Source organism: Meriones unguiculatus, chromosome 3 (assembly GCF_030254825.1).
Source record: "Meriones unguiculatus strain TT.TT164.6M chromosome 3, Bangor_MerUng_6.1, whole genome shotgun sequence".
NCBI lineage: Eukaryota > Metazoa > Chordata > Mammalia > Rodentia > Muridae > Meriones > Meriones unguiculatus.
This window is the reverse complement of record NC_083351.1, coordinates 29,340,732-29,366,035: the sequence shown is the minus strand read 5'-3', so window position 1 is coordinate 29,366,035 and position 25,304 is coordinate 29,340,732. Positions and strand designations below refer to the sequence as shown.

Sequence of the window (25,304 nt, the reverse complement as noted above, 5' to 3'; positions counted from 1 at the left end):
CTTCCACCCATCCTTCCATTTATTTTGCTTCACTGTACTCACCTGATCCATCTGTCTATCATCAGCTCACCCGTCCACCCAGCGTCCCACCCCTCCGCCGTCACACTCCTGTTCTTCCTCTCCATATTCTTCTGTGTGACTATCCATTTGTCTTCCCCCTAGTCCCTCTTTGCAGTCATTTCTAGAGACTTCATCTTTCTATTCCACCCCCATCCATCCATCCATCCATCCATCCATCCATCATCTATCCATCCACACTTGACTGTTTAAGGCCCGTGAGACCATGTACCTGACTGGAGAGCTTCTGGCATGTTATGTGATCAGCCACGTGGAGATTCAGCAATCCTCAGAGCACAACCCGAAGGACCTTCGCGCGGCGTCTGCCTGTGTTCCCTGGGCACAGGACAGGGAGCCTCTCCTCCCAGGACCTGCTGATCACAGGTCATCGCCCTGTGACATGCGTGCACAGTGAGGAGCCGACACTGCTGCTGCTGTCCTGGAACTGCAGCTCTGGCTCCTCAGCCTGTGGGGCCAGGCTTACAACTTGGGGCAGCACCTCAGGGCTTCATAGAGCCTCCGACAGCCTGTTCCCAAAGCACTCTAGATCCTGTGCCCTGGCCCAAGGAAGGGGACTTCCATAAGAAAATCTCAGCCTGGACCCTAGAGCCTTGTGGCGCTCATGTCCCTTGCCCACACACCTCACTGCTTACAAGAAGCCACACCCTAGCTCCTCTACCTAGACCCTAAGGTTTGGCCTTATGGGCGGCCTAGAAGCATACTCTGTCAGGAGGAGTTCTCAGCCCCCACCTGCCGTGTTAGTCATGAGAACCCCGTGTCAGTCTGGCATTGAAGAGTGTAAATTATCTTATCTAAGTGTGCCGCCAGCTCCTGGGCCCAAACATAAGACAGAAGCAGGGGAAAACATGCGCTCAAATAGTCTTTCAATTTCTCTTTTGTTTGTGTTTTAACTAGCCCCTCGGGTTCTCACTGTACCCTCCCTCCCCTCCCAGCCACATGCCCGCCTTACTCCAGCTCCTGCGTTTTACTTTCAGCAGCAGTTATGGCTGCATAGTCTGGCTGGACACTACGGGGGGGGGTGTCTAAGAAGCCATGGCCTGGCAGCTCTATGTTCCCTCCATTCATCCTGGCCCTCTCTCCCTCTCCCCGCCACCAGGCCTGAGTCTGTGATCCTCTCGTTCCAGGGAATCTGACTAAGCACATGAAGTCGAAAGCCCACAGCAAAAAGTGCCAAGAGACGGGGGTGCTGGAGGAGCTGGAAGCCGAAGAAGGTACTGTGCCAGCCTCCTCTCCCCCTAACTCCCTCTCCACTTCCCAACTCCACCCCACTCTGTCTCCCCTGCCCCTCCCCCTTTCCAGCACCCTCATTTCTACTACTGTTCCCCTTCTTCTCCCTCCCTCCCTCCCTCCTTTCCAGACCCTCCCCTCTGGTTTGCTGAACAGCTGGGAAGCAAATGTTAAATTCATAAAATGCTCCCCAGTGCCTCACAGCCAGCTACTGTGCAGTATAATGCGGCGTTCCGGTAGAATGCCAGCAGCGGTGGGAGCTCAGGCTTGCTGAATGCGAGCTCATGAGTAACTACAAGCAACACCGAGCACATTCTAGACACGTGCCCTGAGTTGTCTTAGTAGAACCCGGACGGATCTTCGGGCACTTAGCTGGAAGCTACATACCCCTCCTCATGGCTGCTCTGCCATGAGCCTAACACATGAGCTGGGAGTGTCACTGGGAAAGGCAAAGGTAGATCCCATAGGCTCGTCCCTTTCCCATCCCTGTGCGGTCACTACAGCCTGGCTATAGTCCTCCAGTATCAAAGGCAAACTAGAGGCATACTGATAAGCAGATGGGGCAGGGGGCGGGGTAAGGAGGGAGGCCGTGCAGGAAGCCAGAGGGACTTGGGCAGATGGATGGGTAGGTATTCCAGAAGTGACAAACCTTAACTGCAGAGTCTCTGAAATCAGGATCAGGACTTAGTGTGACAAGAGGAGGAGAGGAGAGGAGAGAGAAAAATAGAGGAGGGGAGGGGAAGAAAAGAAAGGAGAAAGCTGGGGGGGGGATATTTTCTGTTTGTGAAGAACAGTCTAGTGAGAGTTAAATCGGATTTCCTTTGACATTGACTAAATCAGTGTTTCGAACAGAGAACTCAAAGCACCATCTTCAAAGACTATGGTCCCCGTGCTATCAAAATGCACATCAGGCCATTATAGATAGTGTCTTGTTCAAGTCTCTGTACCACACAATAGATGCTGGTATTGTCCCATTTCAAGTCACGGAAAAGCAAAGCCCAGAGAAGGTGCCATGAAAGGCAGGGGACCAACTTGCCTGTCATCTGTCCTCTGTCCTTGAGTGTGATGGGGGCAGCGCCGATGCCCTTTAAACACCAGGATTCTGGCTGTGTGCAGGGAACTCCTACGGGGGTGTAGGGATGTGATCCAGGCCAGTCAGGTGAGCACAGGCTGAGTGAGCCCAGAACAGCTGAGCAGTGGTCTGACTGCAGATGCATTCAGAGGCTGAGCCCATCCATCTTCCTGCTACATCCTAGAGAGAAGAGGAGGTGAGGGGGAAACGGGCTGGGGATGATGCCAAGCTCTGTAACCTAAGAGCCTGAAAGGATGCAGTTGTTCACTTCCTGGGCCATGGCAGACCCAGGGACGGGCACTGGGAACTGGTGCTTTGAAAATCAGGCTGCCAGCAGTGGCAGCACACTGGTGGGGAGAAGGTTGTCGGCCACCGCCACCATGTGGCCAAAGTTAGACACTGCTCCCCCCCCCAGCCAGAGGCTCTGTGCAGGGCCTTCCACTGGTAGAAAGGCCCCAAGTGGAACATCAGGAAGAGGAGGTGCTGAGCGCCTCAGGGGAGTCTTTTAGATACCTGCAGGAGCCAGCTCTGGAGTTCCTAAGTGTGTCCTGGCGAGGGCTTCCATCATTCGTGCACTGGGAACCCAGGAAAGCACCATACCTCTAGGCCTCCACTTTCTCTTAGGAAGGAAGGGCTTTGGGGGCAGTCCTGATGGATATCAGGAGAGGCCGGCCCTGACTCCTTCCCCAGCAGGACCCTGCTTCACCTGTAGTCACTGACAGGGTCACCTGTGGGAGAAGCAGCTAGAGAGGGTGGTGTCCGAGTCTCCCATCCCCTTCACTGTACCAGTGGAGAAGCTGAACACCAAGGGCCATAAACTGGCCACCATCTCCCAGCAAGAAGATGGTGGGGCCACATCTGCTTCTCATTCACATCTGCTTTTAAGGCATAAAGTCATTTTAAACTATAGTGTAATGACACAAGGACTGTGAACTTTAGCTCTGACTCAGCCAGGAGATAATTGGATGGTTGGGGGCATGGTGTGCCTTCTCTGTGCTTAGGTTTCACTGTGTACAAGTGAGGGGCTGGGCTGAGGAAAACCTGGGGCTGCCAAAGTCCAGGATCAGGAAATGAGCTCCTGGAACCAATGCAAGGCTTTGCCACCATCTCCTTGTCTTCTCCCAGTCCCTTCAAGGCCTTATTTTTCTGCTTCTGGCTGCCTGAAACCCTGCCCTTGGCCCCATGACCCTCCCTTTGCCTGAAAGCTCCTGCTCTACCCACAGTTTTCTGTCTCTGTCCTAATGAATATTTACATCATCTGCTTTGGTACCTGACAGCTGAGGTATTGTCATCATTGTTTCTGCCCTTCCCGGGCATGGGGGAGAGCCAGAGCCAGTACCCAAGGGTTCTGGGCCTACCTTTCCTGACCAGGGGAAAATATGGTATTGGCGTGTATGTGAGTGATAGCGCTGCTAGACACAGTAGTTCAGCTGTCGCTGGCCCATGTTGACCACGTCACAGCAGGCTAGTGCTGGGCCAACAGAACCCAAACTTTCTGAGTAATTCCCCAGAATGCAGGCCTTCCATCTCAGAGATGCCTGAGTCTAGACTGTTAGTGACAGCACAGGCTCAACCTGGCTGACGGAAGCCTCAACCCCATAAGGAGACAGCCTCCGAAGCTGGCATTCAGAGTGCTCCAAGGGCAAGAGTGGCAGGGTGAGACCCGCCCTTTAGACGGAGGCCAGCCTAGCCCAGCTACCCACAGAGGTCGAGCTATGCCATCTGGCCAAAGCCGCTGTGTAGGCTAGCCTGGTCATGTTGGCATCTGGTTTGCATTTTAACTAACTGTGAGTGTCTGCTGGGCCAGCCAGCATGCCCTATCCCAGAACGATAGATGCCATCATTAACGAGGTCATAGTGGACCCCTGCTATGCACCAGGCCTATAGGTTTTTTTCCTCTTAGAAAAGCCCATGCAGTGAGACATTTGACAAAAGGAGACTGAGGTATAACATTATGACTGGCTCACAGTGGAACCCACACTGAGAAACCAGAAAGCACATAGTCTCAGTTGCTCCAGCGAAGTCCCTGGCGTTGATTCTGCCCTACTTGGGCAGGTTACTTAATCCGCCCCCATACCTCACTTTCCTTATCCACCACATGAAGGCAAGAATAGAACCACCTTCCTGGTGATCCCAGGATTCTTTGAGGACTACACGAATCCACATACCTAAAGCCCTTAGAGCTGAACTTGCACACTGAGGCGTGAGGTCATTATGCACTATTATTTACAGAGTGTTCCTCTATCTGCTATGCCACTTGGTCGTCTGCCATGTGGCATTACGCCTCATTGGCAGGCTTGGCAAAACAGGGCTTAGCCCGAAGCAGCTGCTGTGATCTCAGGTGCCCTGTGTTCTCCCCTCAGGAACCAGTGATGACCTGTTCCCGGACTCAGAGGGGCGAGAAGGCTCCGAGGCTGTGGAGGAGCACCAGTTTTCAGACTTGGAGGATTCTGACTCAGACTCAGACCCGGATGAAGATGACGAGGAGGAAGAGGAGGAGGAGGAGAGCCAGGATGAGCTATCCAGGCCATCTTCAGAAGCAGCTCCACTCTGCCTGCCGACCACACCACAGGAGGACTCCTCACCCATTCCGGGCCCTCAGCCTCCAGATTCCACTTCTGACGAGGTCCCACAAGGCAGCTCCACCTCAGAAGCCACGCGTTTGACAGCCAGCAGTTGTTCCACACCTAGCCGGGGTACCCCAGGCCTTCCCTGGCTGGGACTGGCCCCGCTAGAGAAGGGCATGAGCTCAGTCCTGAGCCCCAAGGCCACGTCCCCTCGGAGACCATGGTCCCCAAGCAAAGAAGCAGGCAGCCGTCCCTCACTCACTCGCAAACATTCACTCACCAAAAATGACTCGTCTCCCCAGCGATGTTCACCGGCCCGAGAGGCTCAGGCCTCGGACACGAGCACATCTGGCCCCCATATGGGCCCAGGAAGGGACATGGGTCCTCATCTCTGTGGGTCTCCCAGACTGGAGCTGTCTCCTCTCACTCCCCACCCCATAGGAAGAGAAGTGCCCCCCGGAGCACCTCTGACCCCTGGACTCAAGAGTGCCACAGACACAGGCGCCCCCAGATGTTCACCCACCAGGAGATGGTCTCTGGGTCAGGCTGAGTCACCAGCACAGTCAGTGCTGCCAGGGAAGTGGGCCCTGGCTGGGCCCTGCAGCCCCTCGGTGAGCAAGTGTGGCCTGGGCTTGGGGCCGGTTCCACGGGCTCTCCTCCAGCCCGTGCCTCTACCTCACACACTTCTCAGCAGAAGCCCTGAACTGTGCACCTCTGCATGGGTGAGTCCCTGTCGTGGCCTTCCTGGGGGTCAGGAGATGCCCATTCACGCCCTCTGCCATTTGTGTCCGGAGCCCAACTGGGTATTTCTGGTCATGTAGCAAATACTTCTGAGGTCCCCATTGTGCAAGCTACTTCGTAGAAACCCCAAACGTGGCTCTGGAGCTCGTGGGCTCTGGGTTCCAGTCCTAGTGAGCAGTGTAGCCTTGAATGTGAGCGTAAACACTTGTGTAATCCTTCATCCATCCCTTCCCCGTCCACTTGGGTCCTTGAAGCAGATGACAGAGCTTTGTCCCCATCTCTTTCAAGGACATCTAAGTCCACACCATCCCTAAGCCATGAGCACAGTGGCTAAGAGCAGAATTGCCTCTGTCAGCACTGTGCCCTGCCACACACTGCTACGACCCATCACCCTCTCACTGGTGTCATTCCGTCATCTACCCTATCCCTGCCCTGTTGCCTTGCAGTGTCTGCCACCTGCCACTAGCCCTGTTGACATTTCAACATTTCTGGCACTGTGTTGTCATGACCTCACAGCATTTCTCCTTGGGGGGTGGGGGGATGGGACGCTGACCAAAGCATCTTTCTTGATAATTTGGGGATCACAAGGGTAAGGTTAGGTCAAGACCATTTTAAGAAGGGAAAAGGCAAAAGAGCTGTGGTAGACCAGGGTGAAGACAGAACCCCCAAACCCAGGAGCCACCTCCTACAAATGTGGGGCCAGCATGTACTGCTAAGCTGCCCCGAAGGGAGCTCCATGGGCTCAGTGGTAAATCCTGATTCAAGCCCGCCTCGCCAGTCTGAGTCAGAATTCCTCTGTAGCTCAGGCCTGCCTGCCCTGTGTAGACCTCGGTTCTGCGCATGTCCAGCATGTAACCCTTTCCCCTGTTTTGTTTTCTGACCCCAGCAGAAGACTGAGTCCCGAAGTCCATCAGCTGGCCCTGCTCCTCTCTTCTCCCGACCACTCTCTACCCCTCATGACTTCCACGGCCACCTCCCCAGCCGAAGTGAGGAAAACCTCCTCAGCCACCTGCCTCTGCATTCCCAGCACCTGAGCCGCGCCCCCTGCCCCCTCATTCCCATCGGTGGGATCCAGATGGTACAGGCCCGGCCAGGAGCCCACTCTACCCTGTTGCCAGGGCCCTGTGCAGCCTGGGTCAGCGGCTTCTCGGGGGGCGGCAGTGACCTAACTGGGGCCCGAGAGGCCCAGGAGCGCAGCCGCTGGAGTCCCACGGGGAGCCCTTCGGCATCAGTGTCCCCTGTGGCCAAGGTCTCCAAGTTTACACTCTCTTCAGAGCTGGAGGAGGAAAGGACCGGCAGAGGCCCAGGAAGACCCCCCGACTGGGAAACTCAGAGGGCCGAAGGCCCTGCAGAACCCATGGGCATACACAGACCTTACTCCCCACAGCCGCCCCGGGGCCGCCAGGTGACACCATCCTGGAGCGCCACCCTCTTGGAGTCACCACACACACTGGCTAACCTAAAAGCCTCAAGCTTCCCACCACTGGACCGCAGCAGCTCCATGGACTGCCTGGCAGAGGCCTCCACTCGCTTTTCAGCCCGGAGCAGGAACCTCTCTGGGGAACCCAGGACCCATCAAGGCTCCCCTGAGCTCTTAGGTAGTAAGGAGCTCCGGACACCTCTATTCCGGCCCAAGGACAGTGGCCCCCCAAGCACTTAGCCTCGCCAGCCACTTCAGCACCTGGCTTCCAGTGTTCGGCAACAGACTTTTCCAGCCAGCTTCCTGGAGTCGTCTTGCTCCCCCGGGCACCCTCTCCCATCTGTCCATCTGTCCTCGCAGCTTCTGCTCAGCCCCATCTGTTACATTGTTCCACATATGCAGTTACCTGTGCCTTTTTCTAGACCTTTGGTTGCTTGAAAAGAAAAGAAACAACACAAATCACACACGTCCATAAACAAACAAACAAACAAACAAAACCCATAAGGAGCTTGAGGCTGTGACTAGTTTGTGCTCTGGGGACAAGGCTGTAGGAGGGGCCCCTTCACCTCCTCCACCACATTCCGCATTGGCAGAAGTCCCCACCTCCAAGTCCATGAGAGGGTCTGTTGCATTAAGGGAGAAGAAGAAAAGGGAGAGGGGTATAATTAAGTTCAGAGGCAAGCACTCCTACAGACAGACGCCTAAGAACCCCACCTATACACCCAGCTAGTAACCCGGAAGCAGAAGGACACAAATAGAGGCAGGAACCGACCCACCCCTCCCACCCCAGCTGGACCAGAACTTTTTTTTTTTTTCCCACAAGAATAGGAACAAAAATCTGCTCTTGCTAGCATCTCAGTACTGAAGAATAGCAAGGAGGAGAAGAATATTGTAGCGTGAACTGTAGGCCTCCCCTTCTCCCTTCCATGCCCGACCTTCCCCCAGGGCTAATAAAGGAGCCCGGGTTGCCTGTCTGCTTTCTCCTCCACACTGGAGGTCTCTGCCTCCTGGGCCCGGCCATGCACTGGCTCCTTTGTCTAGAAATACTTGCACAACGAAGAGGCCAATGCGAGACTAGGGATGTTCCTAGTCTGGGCATGTTTTGAGACTAGGGTTTGGATTCTGTCCCCCCTGGCCCCTCATTCCCAAAGGAACTAAATGTTATACTTCCTTCATGGCTGGGTCACGTATGTGTAATGTATACACGCACATAGAAACCAAAGATGGTGTTTGCTACTTTCTCCAGCCTCCTCAGATTCTCTTCTCTTGACTTAGAGGATTTGTGAACTATCCCAAGTCGTTTGAATTTTTCTCCAGTTCCCACAGCAAAAAAAACCTGCTTCAAGGAAAAAAAAAAGTAATATGGCCAAAAAATTTAAACCCAAGTTGAAATATGGAACTTGGACCGGTTGCATGATTTAAAAAACAAGCAAGCAAACAAACCAGGTAAAGCAAGTCTTCTGTAACACAGGTTCTGTGGTTACCATTTCTAAGACGGTCCAGAAATAATTTTCTTTACCTTCTCCAAGGAAGAGAGAGAAATAAAAGGGACCATTGTGAGGACGGTCCTCCTCTTGTCCCCAAATCACAAAGCATGTTCCAGCCATGCTGTATACTGCTGTTACCCTATACAAAGCAGGAACTTATCCCTAGACATCAGACAGGGTGTGTGGCTGAAGGCTCATGGGAGGGCTGAGCTGCAAGGCTGTGAGCTTCCTGTGTTGGGCCACCCCTCTCCCTCCTTCTAGCTCATGCCCATGCGTGGTCCTTGCTGGGTGGGCAAATCAGCCACAGGGCCAATGCCCAAGCCAATCACCTGGTTTGTCCTCTTTGCCTGACTCCATGCTTAAAAAGTCCGAGTCGGATAGGGCAGGGCCTCCTCTGCTGTGTGCTGTGCTGCAGGGTGTCATGGGTATCAGGCTGGGAGCCTCCCGCCCACCTGGAAGAAGCTGTCAAGGCCATTGGGACACAGGGAGGGAGAGGGTAGAAGCCTGGGCGCCGGTCAGCCCAAGCTGGAGACCACAGCTTTCCTCCCTTCCACCTCTCAGCCCTAACCCACAGTCCCCACAGACTGGAGATGCTAAGGGCTGAGCTGGACAAAGAACATGGCCTCAGTCTGGGTTTGAGGGCTTTCTAGGTGAGAACTGCAGCCTGGCTCCTGACCTTGAGACACCCACACCTCTCCACTCTACACCCAAAACAACTCCTGGAAATTACTCTCCCCCTCTCCCCCCCTTTCTCAGCAGCCTAATGACAGACCATGTGGCCACAGAATGGAGAGTCCCTACAATTACTGGCACAGCTGACTCAGGGAAATGGGGTGTCACGAAGGCTAGGAGTTGGAGACTTGCCTCTAGGTGACAGGGATAGAATACAGAGTGTAGCCTGGGCTGGTGCCGCTACCAGGCCCAATTCTAAGCTCCTCTCCGGAATGCTCCCCACCTGCCCCCAAAGCACATGGTGACAGTCTCCACACACCTTCTCTGCCTGGAAAAAAAAAAAAAAATTCTCACTCCAGGAATGCGACCTGGGCTTCTCGCCCACAACTAGCCACTTCTGACTTTGCAATCTTGTGACACTACCGTCAGTGACGACAGCCCAGTCCAGACATCTGCGTGGGGTCTGCCGACACATGAGAACAAGATGGCCCTGTCACAGACCGTCTCTGGCCCTCCTTACCTGTGACAGTTGGGGAGGTCTCAAGTCAAATCCTGTCCTCTGTGGGTGGTGGTTCCGAGCCATTCGTCCCTGAGGCCTGACCCTAGATGCCCTTCACTGGGCAGCCTCACATCATTCGGAGTACTGACCCCTTTCACACCAAGGGTAGGCCTGCCTCTTCACACACACCCCCGTCACAGTCGACACTCTGGTCCCAGCCACCAAGACCCTCATGGGTCCCGACATGGGTAACTACCTGTTTTTCCAGACACAAAGTCTCGGCCTGCCCCGGCAGGGAGACCTCATAAGAGAATGAGCTCCCAGCTTCCTCTAGGTGTTGATAGCTCCCACCTGGCCCAGGAAGAAGGAATATGTCTGAGCTGAAATCTCCTCCTAGTCCGTGCTCCTGCTGACTCCCGGCGGGGCCAGTCCCGGGAGGCCGATCGGCTCTGCCCGGTCACCTGAGAACGTTCCCGACGTCAGTGCCGCTAACTCTGCTTCCGTGTTGTGGTTCCTGTCTGCTTGGCATTTGAAAACCACTTGGGCACTACTGACCGCTTTTACTGAGTGTGGTGGTCAGGAAAAAAAGGGAACCTCGTAGGCAATTGTAAGATACTCGCTCTCTGTAAGATAAATATCTGCCTTTGTTTTTCCGAAAGGGTGTACGCTTTCTGTACGTGAAATCGCCTGTAGGGAGTGTCCACGTTCTTAAATGGCAATACATTCCAGCCCTCGTACTGTAGATATGTACAGCAACCGCACTGGAAAGGGGTAGTTTTGCCTGTGGTTTTACTTAAACTCCAGTTTCTACACTTGTATCTTGCAGTTGTCGGTATGGTATTCATCAGTGCAAAAGAAAAATGAAACAAAACAAAACAAACAAAAAAAAAAAACTCAAACCAAAAGAAAAAAAAAAAGAAAAAATATCTACACAGGTCTAAAGCACAGAGTCTGTTGTACAAAGGAAAGAATCGCTCAGTATTGGTGTGTGTGACCCTTGTTGTAAACCCCATCTGTACTGTGAATGAGACGTTTTTACAAGTATAATAATTGCCTTTATTACAGCTTGGGCTGAGTGTTCAGCCTGAAGATATTTTTTAAAAAAATAGCACGTTGGAATAAATTTGAAAATTCCCAACAGAGCCCTGTTGGCCTGGCTCATGGCTTTTCTTCCTCCCCCCCCCACCAATTTATTTTTATTTATTTGTCTGTGTGAGTGTGTGTCACCTGTAGGAGGCGCCCACAGAACTCTGAACAGGGTATCGGATCCCCTGAAGCTGGAGTTTCTTTTGAGCTGCCCATTGTGAGTGCTGGGAATTGAACCCTGGTCCTCTGGAAGAGCAGCAACTGAGCCATCTTTGCGGCCTCGTCGTATCTTTTCTTGAGGACTACAGAATATCAGGGTTAGGAGAATCCTGGCTGTCCCGAGCATTCATTTTTATTACACAGCAATCAGCCCGTAGAAGCGGAATGACTAAGGTTATAGTCACAGAACCTAGGACTTGATTCCCCTCACTTCCAGGCCTGTCGATCAAAGCCTCAGTACATCACCAAGGGGAAGAAGCCTGAATTCATCCCTAGGGTTACCTTAGCAAATTTTTACGCGGCTTAAGACAACAGGTTGGATCCTCCCCAACAGTTCTAGAATGTGGGAACATGAAATCTTCATCTATGGCTATATAGCCTTTAGCATGCCCATTCTCATTGGTCTTTGAAGCAAAGTAGAATGGGGCTAGCTAGTACTTGGGAGATGTCTGAGTGCTGGGTGTTGCTGAGTTGGTCTTTCTGCTCAGAAGAGGCCTCCTCAGGTTCTGCTGGCTGCCGGTAAGTCATGGTGTCCCTGGCTTTTAGACACATCCAATCTCCTGACTTCTCCACAATTCTATGGCCCCCTACTCCTCAACATACTCCTCAGTGGAGTTAGGGCCCCACCTTAATCTAGGATGCCCTCATCTCAAGACCCTTCAGTACAGCGGCTAAGACCCTTGTTCCAAACAAAGGAACTCTCGGAAATTCAGGAACGATGACCATATTTGAGAGCCACTGTTGAACCAACTTTAGGATGGAACCTGAATCCAGATCCTGACACAGCCACTGACAGGGTGCGTGAGCTGGGGAAGGTCATCCAACCTCTCTGTGCCTGTGTGCACATTGTAAAGCGAGAGGCAGTGCTCCAAGTCTGAAGGAAAGGTCATGGTGAAGATTAAATAAGATGCTGCATGCAGGGAGGCCAAGGCCACTGTCAACACGGCAGGTCCTTGACAGTTTATTCACAGCCTCAAAAAAACGATACTGGGATAGCTACGGTGGCAAAAAAATGTGGTTTTCCATCTTCTGATTTCAACACTGAGTGTCACTGAAGGCTACCATTGGGTGCAGTGATGGGCAGGAACCAGGGCCCACCTTCAGAGAGCTTCTGTCTGTGCTGGCTGTGGGTAGTCGCTTTGTCACAGGCTCACCTTCAGCAGTGGCAGAGAGCAAAGGCTCTAGTCCACAGGCCGTCAGAGTGTCGTGAAAGCTCTCCTAGGAAAGACCCAATGACAGCAAATAAAGGAAAAGGCCAGTGAGCCAAGCAAAGGGCCCTTGACACAAGGTGCTGACTGGAAGGTCAGCGCTAAGGGTCTGAAAGGATGGGTCTGTTTGGACAGAGGACCAACACCAACTCACAGAAAAGAGGGCCCAGCACTGTTCCTGACTGTGCGGCAGGCCCTTTGCAGACACACTGAGAGCTGGATGGCAGAGGGTCAGGGATGCAGAAGAACCTTGGAGGTGAAGAGGGAAAAGGATACTTTGTCATAGCCAGGCGGCTAGGCACTAGCAGGAGCGCTGTGGAGAGCAAATGTTAAACATTGTGTCTGGTGGAAGAAGAGAAGCAGGGGTGGATTTGGAAGTAAAAAAAAAAAGTGCTAGAAGTCAGCATGTCTTAGTGACAGGACACATAGAGTATTCTGTAAGGGATTTTCTCCGTCAGCCGAGTAGACTCACTCGAGGAAGCTGCAGACAAAGCCAAAGAGACCTGAGACGATGTGAGTGAGCCTTAAGGGCATGGAGAGAAAGTCCCCAGGAGAGAAGGAAGGTGTCTTGAAAGACCAGAGGACTGTCACCACTGTCTGCCCCGCTGGTGGCTTCTCTAATGGCAGTCCGACCATGGGTACCAGGATTCTCCCGAGAATGGCTTCTGCCAGCCCACAGCAGAGAATGACAGTGAGTGGAGAAGCCAGCACATGGGCTGTAGGGGTGAGGTGAGGTGTGGGAAGAGTCAGACTAGTGGGCGTGGAGGGGGGAGGGAGGGCTGTATTCGTTCGCTTTCTGCTGCTGTGCTGACCACCGCAGTGATGGAAGGCAACTTGAAGAGGAAAGGGTTTATTTCATTTTATAGCTCACAGTCCACCAGGAAGGGATGTCATGGCAGGAAACCTGAGGCAAGAACTGAAGCAGAGGCCATGGGAGAATGCTGCTAATTGCTTTATTTCTCCACAGCTTGCTCAGCCTGCTTCCTCATACCACCTGCCCAAGGGCTACGCTGCCCATAGCAGGCCAGACCCTCCCTCAGCAATGCCTCATGCCCTTGCCTACAGGGCAATCTAATGTAGACATTTCCTTAACCGAGAGTCCCTCTTCCCACATGACTCTAGTTTGTGTCGAGTTGAAAAAATAAATAAATAATAGGACAAAAGCCATGGTCACATAATAGTTATATGAATACAGAAAAGATGGGCTAGGATCTGCCTTTAGCTGCTATTTCAGAGTGAGCCCACAGTGAATGAGACCTATGGACCACGGCTGCTGAAGAAGCAGAGGCCAGGATGTGAGCACCCTGGGCAGGAGGTACAGGCAGCAAGCGAGGGTCATATCTAATGCTGGCAGAGCTGAGGTGGCAATCGGTTCTGGGAGCCCGGGTACACCAGTCCAGAGGGGCTCTGCAGTGCTGCTGAAACATGTGTGCCTGCCACCCTGTGGCTGAAGGCAGCTAGAGCCTCTTCTTTCCCTCACTGACATTCCATGGACATCCGCAGAGAAATTCTGCTCACCTCAGCAACTTGGGAGACCAAGACTGAGGGCAGCTCCATCCCTGCGTTCCCATGATCCTCAGAAACAGAGAAAAACAGAGTGCTGGCGTTGGCAACAAATATCACGTCGTAGCCAGTCTTCATTATCGACTTGCCTGAATTTGGAATCACCCGAGAGATTGGTGTGGTGCACCCTGGGTGTGTGTCTGAGGTGTTTCCAGAGAAGAGTCACTGAGAGGGGGAAAACCCACCTTAAATACAAGCACCATCCCACGGCTCAGACAGAATAAGGGGGGGGATGTAGCTGGGTGAGGACTGACATTCCCCTTTACACCGCCTTCTGGTCCGTGATGTAAAGTGCTCTGTTCAACCATGCCGTCCCCGCCCCAGTGGACGGAGCCCACCAACACTGCGAGCCACAGTAAACCTTTCCTCCCTTGACCGATGTCAGGAGTTCCAGCACATGGACACAGAAGTAACTCAGGCATATCCCTTCTATTCCCACCACTGGTCAGAGCCAGCCACACGGCCAGCTCTTAAGGAGAAGAACGGGGGCGGGGGGGCAGCTTGCTAAGGTTAGGACCTCTCAGAATTGAGCCAGGTGAGCAGAGGTCTATGACGAGATGGGGAGAGAACGGGGACAGTGGTATCACCCTCCGAGGGAATGAGCTTTTACAGAAAGAGTGGGGGGAAGGGCAGGAGAGCATGGGAAGCAAAGAAGGTACCCCATGCTGAAGTAAGAGTGTGGGAGGATAAGGAATAACTAACAGAGCCCGGGGAAGGGTAGCCTAAGGGGAGGATAAAAAATGGGCACACAAATAGAGTCAGGGACACTCATCCAAGGCGGCAGGGAAGACAAGCCCTGCCCAGCTCCAAAAGAAGATGCACGGGGCTCCGTGTCCAGAGTTTGACAAACTCAGTCTGTAGCCATGACAACTACTGGACCTGGTATGTTCAGCTGCTGTTCCTAGAGAAGGAAACGGTGACAATAAGAAAGCTCACCCAAGTGTAGTGACATGTGCCTGCAATCCCAAACCCTCATGAGGCCTAGGCAGGAAGATCTCAAGTTAGAAGCCAGCCTGGGCTAGATAGTCAGAGCCTCTTGCTGGGTCTGGGGAAGCCTTTCAGGGAATCCAAGTTCCTCCTTTATCCTCCAGCCCCTGCCTGGCTCTAGCTTAATGCTGGGAGTCAGGCTGCACAGCTGCCATTGCTTGGAGTCCAGTTGCAGCACTTGGCATCAGGCTCTGTGAATTCCGCTGCAGTTGCTGTCATCTCCCGCCTGCCATTGCCTCAATGCCGAAGCAGACAGGCACTGGCATGCTGCTGGCTCCCAGGTCTTTGCAAGGTCAAGGGCATTTCCCCTTCAAGAAGTGAATGGGGCAGAACGCATGTTTATTACAAGCGAAGGTAATGCCGAAGACCACACTCTCACGAGTGGGACAATCCCGTCACATCAGTTCCCATATCCCTGGAGAGCAATGGCTGAGTACCACAGACATCTTAGCTAAGGTCTGCTGAGTCTCCATCCAGAGCTGAGCAAAGTCCATAGGACTGGGAGATCTTGACTTCATTCCTAAGGCTATACTCATTCTGGGCTCAGGCCATGGGGACCATAGTCTGTCCTAACATCTTTGGGGGCAGGCCTCTTCAGGCGGGATAGCCTTGGGAGGATGGAAGGCGCAGAGGAAAGAGCCTGAAGACGCTGCAGCCTAGGGGCTTCATTGTGCAGAGCTCAGCATGGGTGCTGTTCTGAGTCCTGGGGAAAGATTCCGTCACACTGTTACCTTTTACAGGGAAGGAAGCCTGGGCTCTGATACATGATCTCCATATTTGATTAGCTACCCATGGGGAGTCTGGGCCTCTGTAGCTCTGGGGCCTTTGCTAGGGCTGGGGGATCCCAGCTCACATACCCCATACTCTTATCATGACCTCATCCACTTTAGGAAGATAAGAATGCCAATTGCCCTCTTCCTGATGGCAAAATGGATGTCCAGAGCCGGGAAGAGCTTGGCCCGAGGCCAGGGCTACGATTCGTATACTCTGCACGGAGCCACTTGTACCACCCCACGCTACCCCAGACCCAAGCGCTGCTACCCAGCTCTTCTGCCCAGCTCTGCCTTTTTAGGAAAGGAAAAGAGCAGCCCTGGTGGCAGGCAGGCGGGCAGGCGGGCACGCTAATCCACCAGCTCCTGGCAGCTCTGGTTACCCGTGGTTTGGGGCCCGGGCGGCCCTGGCTGGGAGTGCCCGCTCAGCCAATGGGTGCCGCCGCCGAACTACTCTGGCAGAGCCATACAAGGCCTGGTTGCAGCCCAGTCCCGAGCAGGCACAGGGCAGCTCCGGTGTGCCCGCACCCACCCCACCCCTGAGTCTGCCAGCCCGGCACGTCCTCCAATTCTACCTAATCCAGGCTGGGAGCAGCAGGGCCACAGTGCACGTGCAGCAGGCCTAGGGCTCTCCAAGGTCAGGGGTAAGGCACTATCAGGGCAGAGGCCAAAGTCAGGCAAGGCGCTTAACTGGCCATGGGGACACCCCTCAACCCTGGATGAGGTCAGGGTGATATTGGGGACAGGACCTGGCTCAGGCTGCACCATCTCTAACAAGGGTGTCTGCTACCATCCCTTTGACCTCGCTGCTGTCTCTTCCCCTCAGTCCCTTCCGGACTGGGCCTTAGCAAAGCCTGTGGCCTTCATACCTTGCAGTGCGTTTGCAGCCATTCATCCCAAGACCACAGGTACCTCTCAGAATCAGGGATGCCCATGAATGGCTCCATGCTGAGAGTCAGACATACCCTTCCCTTGCGGACCTGTGTGCATCCATTGTCACTCCTGTGGAACTGAGGGGAGGGAGGAAGCAGGTAAGATTGACAGTCCCTTCTCAGCGGGTCCCGCCCACCAACCAGTTCCTAATGCCTCTAATTTGGTGCTTACAATATCTGTGGGGAGAGGGCTTGAGGAGATGGCTCAGCTGATAAAGTTCCTGCCACATAAGCATGGGCACCTGAGATTGGATCCCAGGCATCTGTGGAAAAAGCCAGGCACACCATAGTCTGGTCCCAGCACTGGGAAGACAGAAGGATCCCTGGGGCTCTCTAGCTAAAATGGCAGACTCTAAGGTGAACAGGGATTGAGGAAGACAGCTTAAGTTGGCCTCTGGCCTACATATGCCTGTGTGCACATGTGCACATACAAACACATATGTGCACACATACACATATGTGCAGACATACAGAAATATATATACACAGAAACCATGCATATATGCCCATATGAGCACACACACACACACACACACACACACAAGATTTGTGGAAGCTGGAAAGCAGGCATTGGCAATCAGGGAAGGTGAATCACAGTGGAGCTCTTTACCCAAGACCAGAGTATAGCATTTAACCTCGGAGCATGTGCCCTGGACCTCTGTACCCTCAAGCCTTCTCTGAATAAAGGTCCTAGAGGGGAGCAGTCCGGTCCCGTGCACAGGTAAGACTGGAAGCTACTGCAGAGGAGGATCACCTTGTTCCTGAGTGGGGTAGGTTCCCTGCACCAACATTGCCTAGGCCATTGCCGCGGCCACGGCCATCCAGTTTGGAACACCTCTGACCATGACAGACAATGAGATTTATCATGGAAGCCATCGGTTAAAGTATCCTTATAAGTCCTAAGCAGGCCGAGCTACGCTCAGGGCCAAAACTATGGTACCGTGAAAGGCCACTGACAGGTGAGAGAAACGTGCTGGCACAGGGTGGGGTGGCAGGGCTGCCTGGCATCAAGCTCTGTTTGCTCACCCAAGAAAAGAGGAGATAAATATAGACACAGGATTACTCAGACATAGCCTGGGAAAACCGGCTTCTGAGCCTCGGCTTCGGCCCTGTCCCAGCCTCACCCTCAGCTGCCTGCCTACTCTGTGCCAACTGCCAGGCCTGCCCCACCTCCTTCCAGGACTCCCTACCTGGCAACTTGGGGACAGCCCTTCCTATCTGCTCTCCCTGGACATGGAGCAGAAATTACAGCCTAGAGAGAACTGGGTCATGCTAGGCAAGACCAATGCAGAGTTAGGCCACAGGCCCAGGCTCCATTCCAGTACAGACTCGGTTTCCCCTTCTGTGAGGTAGGTGACCAAGGCAACCATCCCTCGGCTTTCTTAATGCCTAAGTGCAGGATGGCACAGGAGACCACTCAACCATTAGGGACGAGGCTGGGATAGTCAGAATGAGAAGATGCCAGCCCCAGCAATGTCCATGGGGGCTGTGCCCTCGGACCCTGGAGCCAAATCACAGAGGGTGAGGCCCCCACCTGTGTCACTTCTCAGCTGTGAGAGTTCGGGAAACCTCTTTGACCTACCTCAGCCTCAGTTTCCACGTATCTAAAATGAGAATAGGCTATTAATAATAATTATCATTATTACATAGTATTACATAATAAAATAAATAGCACATGGTAGAATAATAGTAGCTTAATAATCGCTTGAGCTATTAGAGGTTAGATAAGTTAGTACATGCAGAGATGACCTTTCTGCAAGACCCAGCACAGGCAAACTGTTACATGCAAACTGTTACATGCTTATCTATTTCCCAGCCTGGTCACTGTGTAAGCCTGGCTTCACAGTACATACTATCTAGGACCTTACAATTCCCTCCTCTCCCTCCTGACGGCCTCTAGAATCAGGCAGATAGAGATTTGAACCCAAACTCTGCCACTTACAGGCCAGGCGACGGTGGGCAAGGAAAGTGGCCCTTTCAGCCTTCAATAGAAGGTACTTTCTCTCCCTTGCTGTGTTCTGGGACTGGTGTGAGGCTAAAGAGGGGAAGGACGTGTAGGCAGGGTCCAGCCCAACTAAGCAAATTATTTTTCCATATTTGACCTCATCCTGACCTGCTCCTCTTCATTCCTCTAGCTTCCTCCAGTGGCTGTGTGCTGAGCCTCAGAGAGGCCTTTGCTCAGAACACAGTCCTCCACGTGCAATGACGCTTTGGTGCAGGAGGTGTGCGTGCACCCTGGTGCACGAGCGTGGATCCCTGTCCACAGGCCGATAGGATGCTACATGGCAGACTCCGGTCCCTGCCACCTCTGCAAAGTGAAGCCGTGCCTGTCCACATCATGCCCATGTGTGCTTCCCCAGCAGTGCACATACATGGACATACAGGGGCACAGCCATACATGGGCACAGAGGCACAGGTGCCTGCAGGTGTGTCCCCACTCATCTTAGCCAGCGCTCATGGATGTCCTAGCCAGGCCCAGCCCCAAGGTGGCCGTCTTCATGACAGAGGAATGCAGACATCTGGGGATGCTCTGCCAGCGGACGTGAGGGAGAGGCCGAGGGGAAACCACATGGGCAGGAATCCAGGCAGGCGTGCCAGGCCAAGGCGGGGCCCTCGAGTGCTAGGAACTGTGCAGGGGGTGGGGCACGTGCAGACACTTGCTCCGGTCTCACCTGTCACCCTATGTCCTTAGAGCCTCTGGGTCTTGGAGTTCATAGGGGATCAGAGGCCATCAGCCCCCACCTGCAGCCCCCATCGTGCAGCGAGGCCCTGGCTCTGTCTCTGGGTTGGGGTGAAAGGGTCTGAGCGGGAGCAGGATATGCCATCTCCTCACCAGGGAACTGAATGAGCTGTGAGCACAAGGGCCTGCAGGAGGATTGCCATTAACACGACACTGCCTGTCAAGGGTGACGGTGGTGTGGAGGTCACTGGAGCTCTGCCGGTGCAAGCGAGGGCAGCTGGCGCTAAGACTGTCCCCACAAATGGACAGAGGATTTGAGGTGCTCAGAAGCACGGGTCAGTAAAGGTGATTGACAGGAGGAAGACACTGTCCTAAAGGCAGGGACCTCAGGCTACAAGGAGGACAGGGGCTTCCTCTGCCTCCGAGGGCATCAGCCTTCCCAGGATATACCCATGTCTAAGACTGTACATGAGGAGACAGACAGACGGACAACCAGGGCTTTGGCTTCCTTGGTTAGTACTCAGTACTGAGGATTCATCCGAGGATAGATCGGGGCCACACTGCAGTAGCAAAATAGGAGGAAGGATATGAGGAAGGAGAGAAGGAAATGGTGAACAGGTTGGGCATGGAGCTCAGTTGATAGAGTGCTTGCCTGCCACGCACAAAACCCTGGGTTCAGTTCCTACCACTGCAGTAACCAGGAGTGGTGGCACATGCCTATAGGCCCAGCCAGTACTCAGGAGGCAGAAGCAGGAGGCTCAGAAGTTCAAGGTCATCCTTGGCTATACAGCAAGATTGAGACCAGCATGAGGCACATGCGACTCTGTCTATTAATTAATGAATCAATTAATGAACTCAATGCATTAAAAAGCAAGACAGACTGAGTATGCTGGCACAGGCCTTTAATCCTATCACTCAGGAGGCTGAAGCAGGAGGACTGTAAATCTGAAACCAGTCTGGGGTAATGAGCCCTCCTCTAAAACTGAACACACACACACACACCACAACAGGCTAGGCACTAAGGTAAAGCAGGTCATCTTTGTTTCCTCCATACAGAACACACAGTCTGAGAGGAACAGAAACCAAAGAATTTCAGAATACAGTGCCAGGATGCTGAACAGCCCCAAGCTGGGCTTCGGGGTTCCCAGCTAGTAAGGACCCCCTGAAGGCCTGCTCAACTACAGAGCCCCTGATGCAGCACTGACAAAGAAAGCCTTCTGCAAAAGCCCTCAGGCTGACTGAGGCCCCCAGGGCTCCAGCCAGCTTTAGGGCAGTATGTCCTGGTGTCAGGGAGCATGGGAATGCGAGAAGATAGTAAGGCAGAGTGTATAGGAGAAACATCCCATCCAGAAAGCTTTCCTTACAGCCCAGGGCCACCCTGCCCGTCCCCTGCAACTCCTGTAACCCCCACACTAGGCCATCCGGCTTCTGCCCTCAAGGCAAAAAAGTCTCTATGTATAAACTGAGGCAAGAGATGATGTACTCAGGGCCGCAGGGACTCTCACTCAGGTGCCATTGCTCCATATCAGAATACCCCCTCCCCCCACACACACCACCTGCCATGAGAGCCTCAGGATTCCCACTCCATTTGCCAGGGGTGAAACGTGGGCCATACGCATCAGCTTGGGGAGCCCCAGGGTCATTCAAGCCCAAAGAAGAGTCCATATCCAATGGAGAGAAGGAGCCCAGATTGCCCCTGGGTTGCTAATTGCTGTACGGGAATTAGTATGGCCTAGGCTTCCTGTCTCTGAGCCTCAAGATCCACAGGCCACAGCAATGTCTACCACTCAGGGTTGATCCGTCATCAGTGGTATCGCATGTAGAAAGACCCAGACATGACCTAGGACACCAAAGACCTTTCGTGTGGCCATCCGTAGTTCGAAGATTTATCAAGGCCCGGCACCCCTTACCTAGTACAAGACTCTGGGGCAAGGCGAAATAGCCAGGTCACATCATTTGTCCAGGCCCAGGGAAGGCAAAACACCAGCCAAGCTGCAGGCAGGGCTAAGGGAGGCCTCATCCCTGCTTCCTTCTCCCACGCCAACCTCCATGTGAGTATATCCCATAGGCCCCAAATCACCTCCTCTGGGTCCCTGTCCATCTCACTGTCCCGTGAGGCAATGGAGGTGCAGCTTTCTGATGATTCACACAGAGACTTGGGTTGTCTGTACCATTTAGGGACTAGGTACCACAAAGCCTCCCGGGGGCTGGGCCTGAGGGGCCCTCAGAGGCCCCAGCGGCAGCGGCCCTGATCCGGGTGCACGTGGCTGCGGTGGAGCCGCGCGGTGATGTCAGGCCCGCCGCGCCCGGGTCTCTGCACGTTCGTCCGCTGGCGAGCCGGGAACAAAGCGTCCTCCGCATTCCAGCGCGCTGACTCACAGCCGTCACGTAGCGCGCCGCCGCGCGGCTTTGCCCAAAATTGGTGGCAAAGCGAGGGCGGGCCGAGCGCCACAGCCGCCACCTACTCGCAAAGCCATGCTCGCTGGACGGGACCGCTTCGCGCCCCCAGCGCGAGGTTTCCCAACAAGCACATCGGAGGGAAAAAGACAGCGTGGGCCCTGTGGCCCGGGATGAGAAGGTGGCAGCCGGTGAGCCTCTCCGGGAGAGCCCTGCTTCTCGTGCAGCCTCGGCTTCTCCATGTGAGCAGTGGAGAAAGCCCCGGACAAGGCTGCATGAACGTGGTTTTTCTCCCTAAGATACTATCCTCAGAGGAAACTGAGGCCACGAAGCAGCAGAGCCAGGACTGGAACCTGATGTAAGGTTTCAGGCTTAATTTATGTCCCCTGGAGCATGAAGCAGGCTCCCTTTCCCCGGTCACAGTCTGAAGGAAGCCAAGGATATTCCACCTGTTCCTCACTTAGCATCCCTGAGCCTCTGTTCCCCGGCTCATAGATGCCAGCGCAGGGCGCCCTCCAGAGGCTGTTGGGGAAATTGCAAGCGAAAATACAGCACAAGGAACAAACCTTGGTTCAATAAACCTTGGTCTCCTGAACTACATGGTCCTACTCTGAGCCACAGAGAGGAACTGAGTTAAGCTTCGCTTCTCTTTCCAAGCAAGGGGCAGGAGGATGGGACGTGGGGGTGGTCAGAGGACATGGGTTCTGCCCCAGTAATGGTTAGAAAATGAGGCCATAGGTTTTAGATTTTGGAGCCAGCCTAGGCTATCTTTCAAAAGGGGAGTGCCAAGGATATGGTTCTGTAAGTAAAATAGCTAACCATGCAAATCTCAGGGCCCAAATTTGACTCCAGAACCCACATATATAGGCAGATGTGGTGGCATATGGCTATAATCCAAGTACTCCTGCTTGGAGATGGCAGACAAACCCAGGGAACTGACTGCAAGGGCCAATTTGCTTGAGTACACAAAAGAACAGGAGCATGCAGACCCCACCTTAAAAAGGGTCAAGAAAAGAACTGACCTCTGACCTCCACACACACACTGTAGCACACATACACCCAAACCCCAAACTCACACACACACACACACACACACAGAGAGAGAGAGAGAGAGAGAGAGAGAGAGAGAGAGAGAGATTCTCCTGCCCCAAGCTTGAGACTGAGACCATCATAGACCAACCATGTTCTCAAGTATGGAGATAGCCTGGGCTACTCCTCCCAGGTCTATATGGTCATCCACCTAGAAGGAAGTGCCTCATCTCCTCAGAACTGGACTGGGCTGGAACCCCCTGCCCTGCCTCCCCACTAGCAATGAACAAAAGTCCCTTGTGCCACCACCCCCACCCCCAGCCTTTCCCTCCATCTCCAACTTGACTGCAGGAGAGATAAGTCCTTAGTGTGGTGTTCAAGACCCTGATGGTCTGCTCTGTCTCCACTGAGTGCCATTAGCTATTCCTCTCCTCTTCTAGGATGTCCCATGTGGCCTCTGCTCAGACTTTGTGGCCCTGTTCAGCTGTCTCTCCTGGGCAAAGGACAGTCCCTAGAGCTCCTAGACAGAGGCACCACCTTCCCCTCTGAGCCCCTGGCTCCTGTCACCCTTTCTTTTGGCCAACACAGAGCCAGGCATGGAATGCACACTGATCTTTAAGCTCAGCGCTTTCATTCCCAGACTGTTCACCTTGCCCAGCTCCTTGCCTCAGGCAAGCACTGATGCCTTTGGGGGTCTCTGTCCCCAAATCCCAGAGACCCCAGATCCAGCAGAGGGTAGGCTCACCTTGTTTACTACCTTTGCAGACAGGACCTCAACCTCAAGGGCTGGAGACCCTTCACTGACTTTTCCTAAGCAGCTCACTGGCTCTATGATCCTCACTCCCGGGCCACACCCTGTCCACCTCCTGGGGCTATTTAGGAGATCAAATGAATGAAGGCAAGGACTATGCTTAGCACGTGGGCACAGCTCCCCACACAGCTGTCATTATCACCAAGTCATTATTCCGGACCTCCCTTGTGCCTGAGGCCTGGGTTCCAAGGCTGGGCAGCGGGCCGATGAACTCAGAAGCAGCCTCAGCCCCTGGTTGACTCAGGCTGAGGATGTCCCAGGGGAAGAAAAAAAAAATGTGGTTGCTTTATGGTCAGACTGAGGCCGGCAGGCCCTCCCCAGCCCACTCCACCCCCAGGGTCTATTCAGTGCCTCTTATCTGGAGAGATAAAGGCCATTTCCTCTTGGAGAAGGCTCTGCTCAGCGGCCTGCCTGTCCTTGGACAGAGAAGGTAGAGGATGGCCAACACATCTTTCAGGCAAAGTGGTGGGCATACTTGCTGCATCAGTCCTGAAAGAAATGGATGCCTCCCTCTTTCTCTGAATTATGGATTCCCCATTGAGGGAGGTCAATTTAAGAACTGGACAAGACATTCCTCCTGGGAACCTGGGGCACGGGCCGCTGTAGCCTGGGTGGTCAAGACCATTTTGCTCCAGCCCTCTATTCTGTGGCTGTGCTGGTATTTACATTCATCCATACAGACGTGCTGATGAACAGAGAAAGAGAGAAAAAGGGAGAGAGAGAAATTGGATCACATATACATATACACACACATATTTTTTCATATATATATGTATATATACATATATATATATGGGGAAAAGAATATGTGTGTGTGTGTGTGTGTGTGTGTTCTGAATATTTTTTCTTTCCCATATATATATTCCAGATCACACAGAGGTAGCTTGAGATTTTGTCACTGTAACCACTTGGTCCTATACCAGAGCCTCCCTAGTCAGGCAGGATATGAGGAATACAGCAACACAAGACTTTGGTGAACCTGAAGGGAAGCTCTTTGGTCTCGTGGACACCCCCCGGTAATCGCAGCCAGGGAGAGAGTGTGCTTGTCCAGTTAGGTTGGGCCCACTAGGCCCGCCTGGGCCTAAGGCTCCTTGCCAGACCCAGACGAAAGTGTGAGGTCATTGGGCCATCCCTGCTCCCTGTCTGATCTCGCTGCTGTGACTCAGCTTTGCCTTACCCAATCCTCCTCCTTCTCCTAGGGGACCCCAACAATGGCCTGGCCTAGTCTGGGTTGCCACACACAGCCTCCTGTCCTCCACTCAGGACCTCCTTCCCTGAGTCACCACCGCTCACCTCACCACTCATCACAGTGTGTAAACAGCCTCCTCCTCTCCCGCAAGCTCCCAGAATTCCTGCTGCTTAAAGGTGGGGGGGGAGTGGGGGCAGTCAAGTTGAAGGAGAGCAGTCTTCCGCTGCCCTCAATCTCAAGACCCAAGGATGGCTTCTTGGACATGCTTTTGGGGGACTCTATGGCACTGTGGGGAGATCTACATTGAATTTGAGAGTTCCTGTCAAGAGCTCCCCGCTGAGTTGGGTTCGAGTCTCGTTTCTCTCCTGCTTGATGAGTCACCAGCTACTTATTCCTCACCTGAAAATAAGGCCAAGACTATGCTGCATCCATGAGGATTCTGTTATACACGAGACGGCACTTGCTGAGATGGTGGCGAAAAATGCAGGCTGTGGGGCAGGCACACCTTGAACCCAAAAGAAAGCCACCTTTGCTCTCCAAGTCTCGGGCTTCTCATCTGTTAGACAGCAGTAACAGTGAGGACCTTTCTGTGGAGATGGCAAGATAGAAGAATATAGGCAAAGCATTTGGCGCAGTGTCTGACCTGTAGAACGTGCTCAGAAGCAGGAAT

The 25,304-nt window shown here is 53.5% G+C and overlaps 1 protein-coding gene across 2 annotated transcripts in view; it reads left to right on the top strand.

The window, feature by feature from the left end:
- Window positions 1-10,905, top strand: part of Hivep3 (HIVEP zinc finger 3) — a 38,031-nt gene extending 27,126 nt beyond the window's left edge. The window contains exons 4-6 of one of the 2 annotated variants that reach the window (XM_021635032.2): window positions 1,203-1,289; window positions 4,741-5,666; window positions 6,575-10,905. In XM_021635032.2, the coding sequence (XP_021490707.1) occupies window positions 1,203-1,289; window positions 4,741-5,666; window positions 6,575-7,345 (1,784 nt within the window). In that variant the 3' untranslated portion in view covers window positions 7,346-10,905. Of the gene's footprint in view, window positions 1-1,202; window positions 1,290-4,740; window positions 5,667-6,571 lie in introns of both variants that reach the window. The other variant, XM_021635031.2, reaches the window with a different exon arrangement.
- Window positions 10,906-25,304: the final 14,399 nt, after the last annotated feature.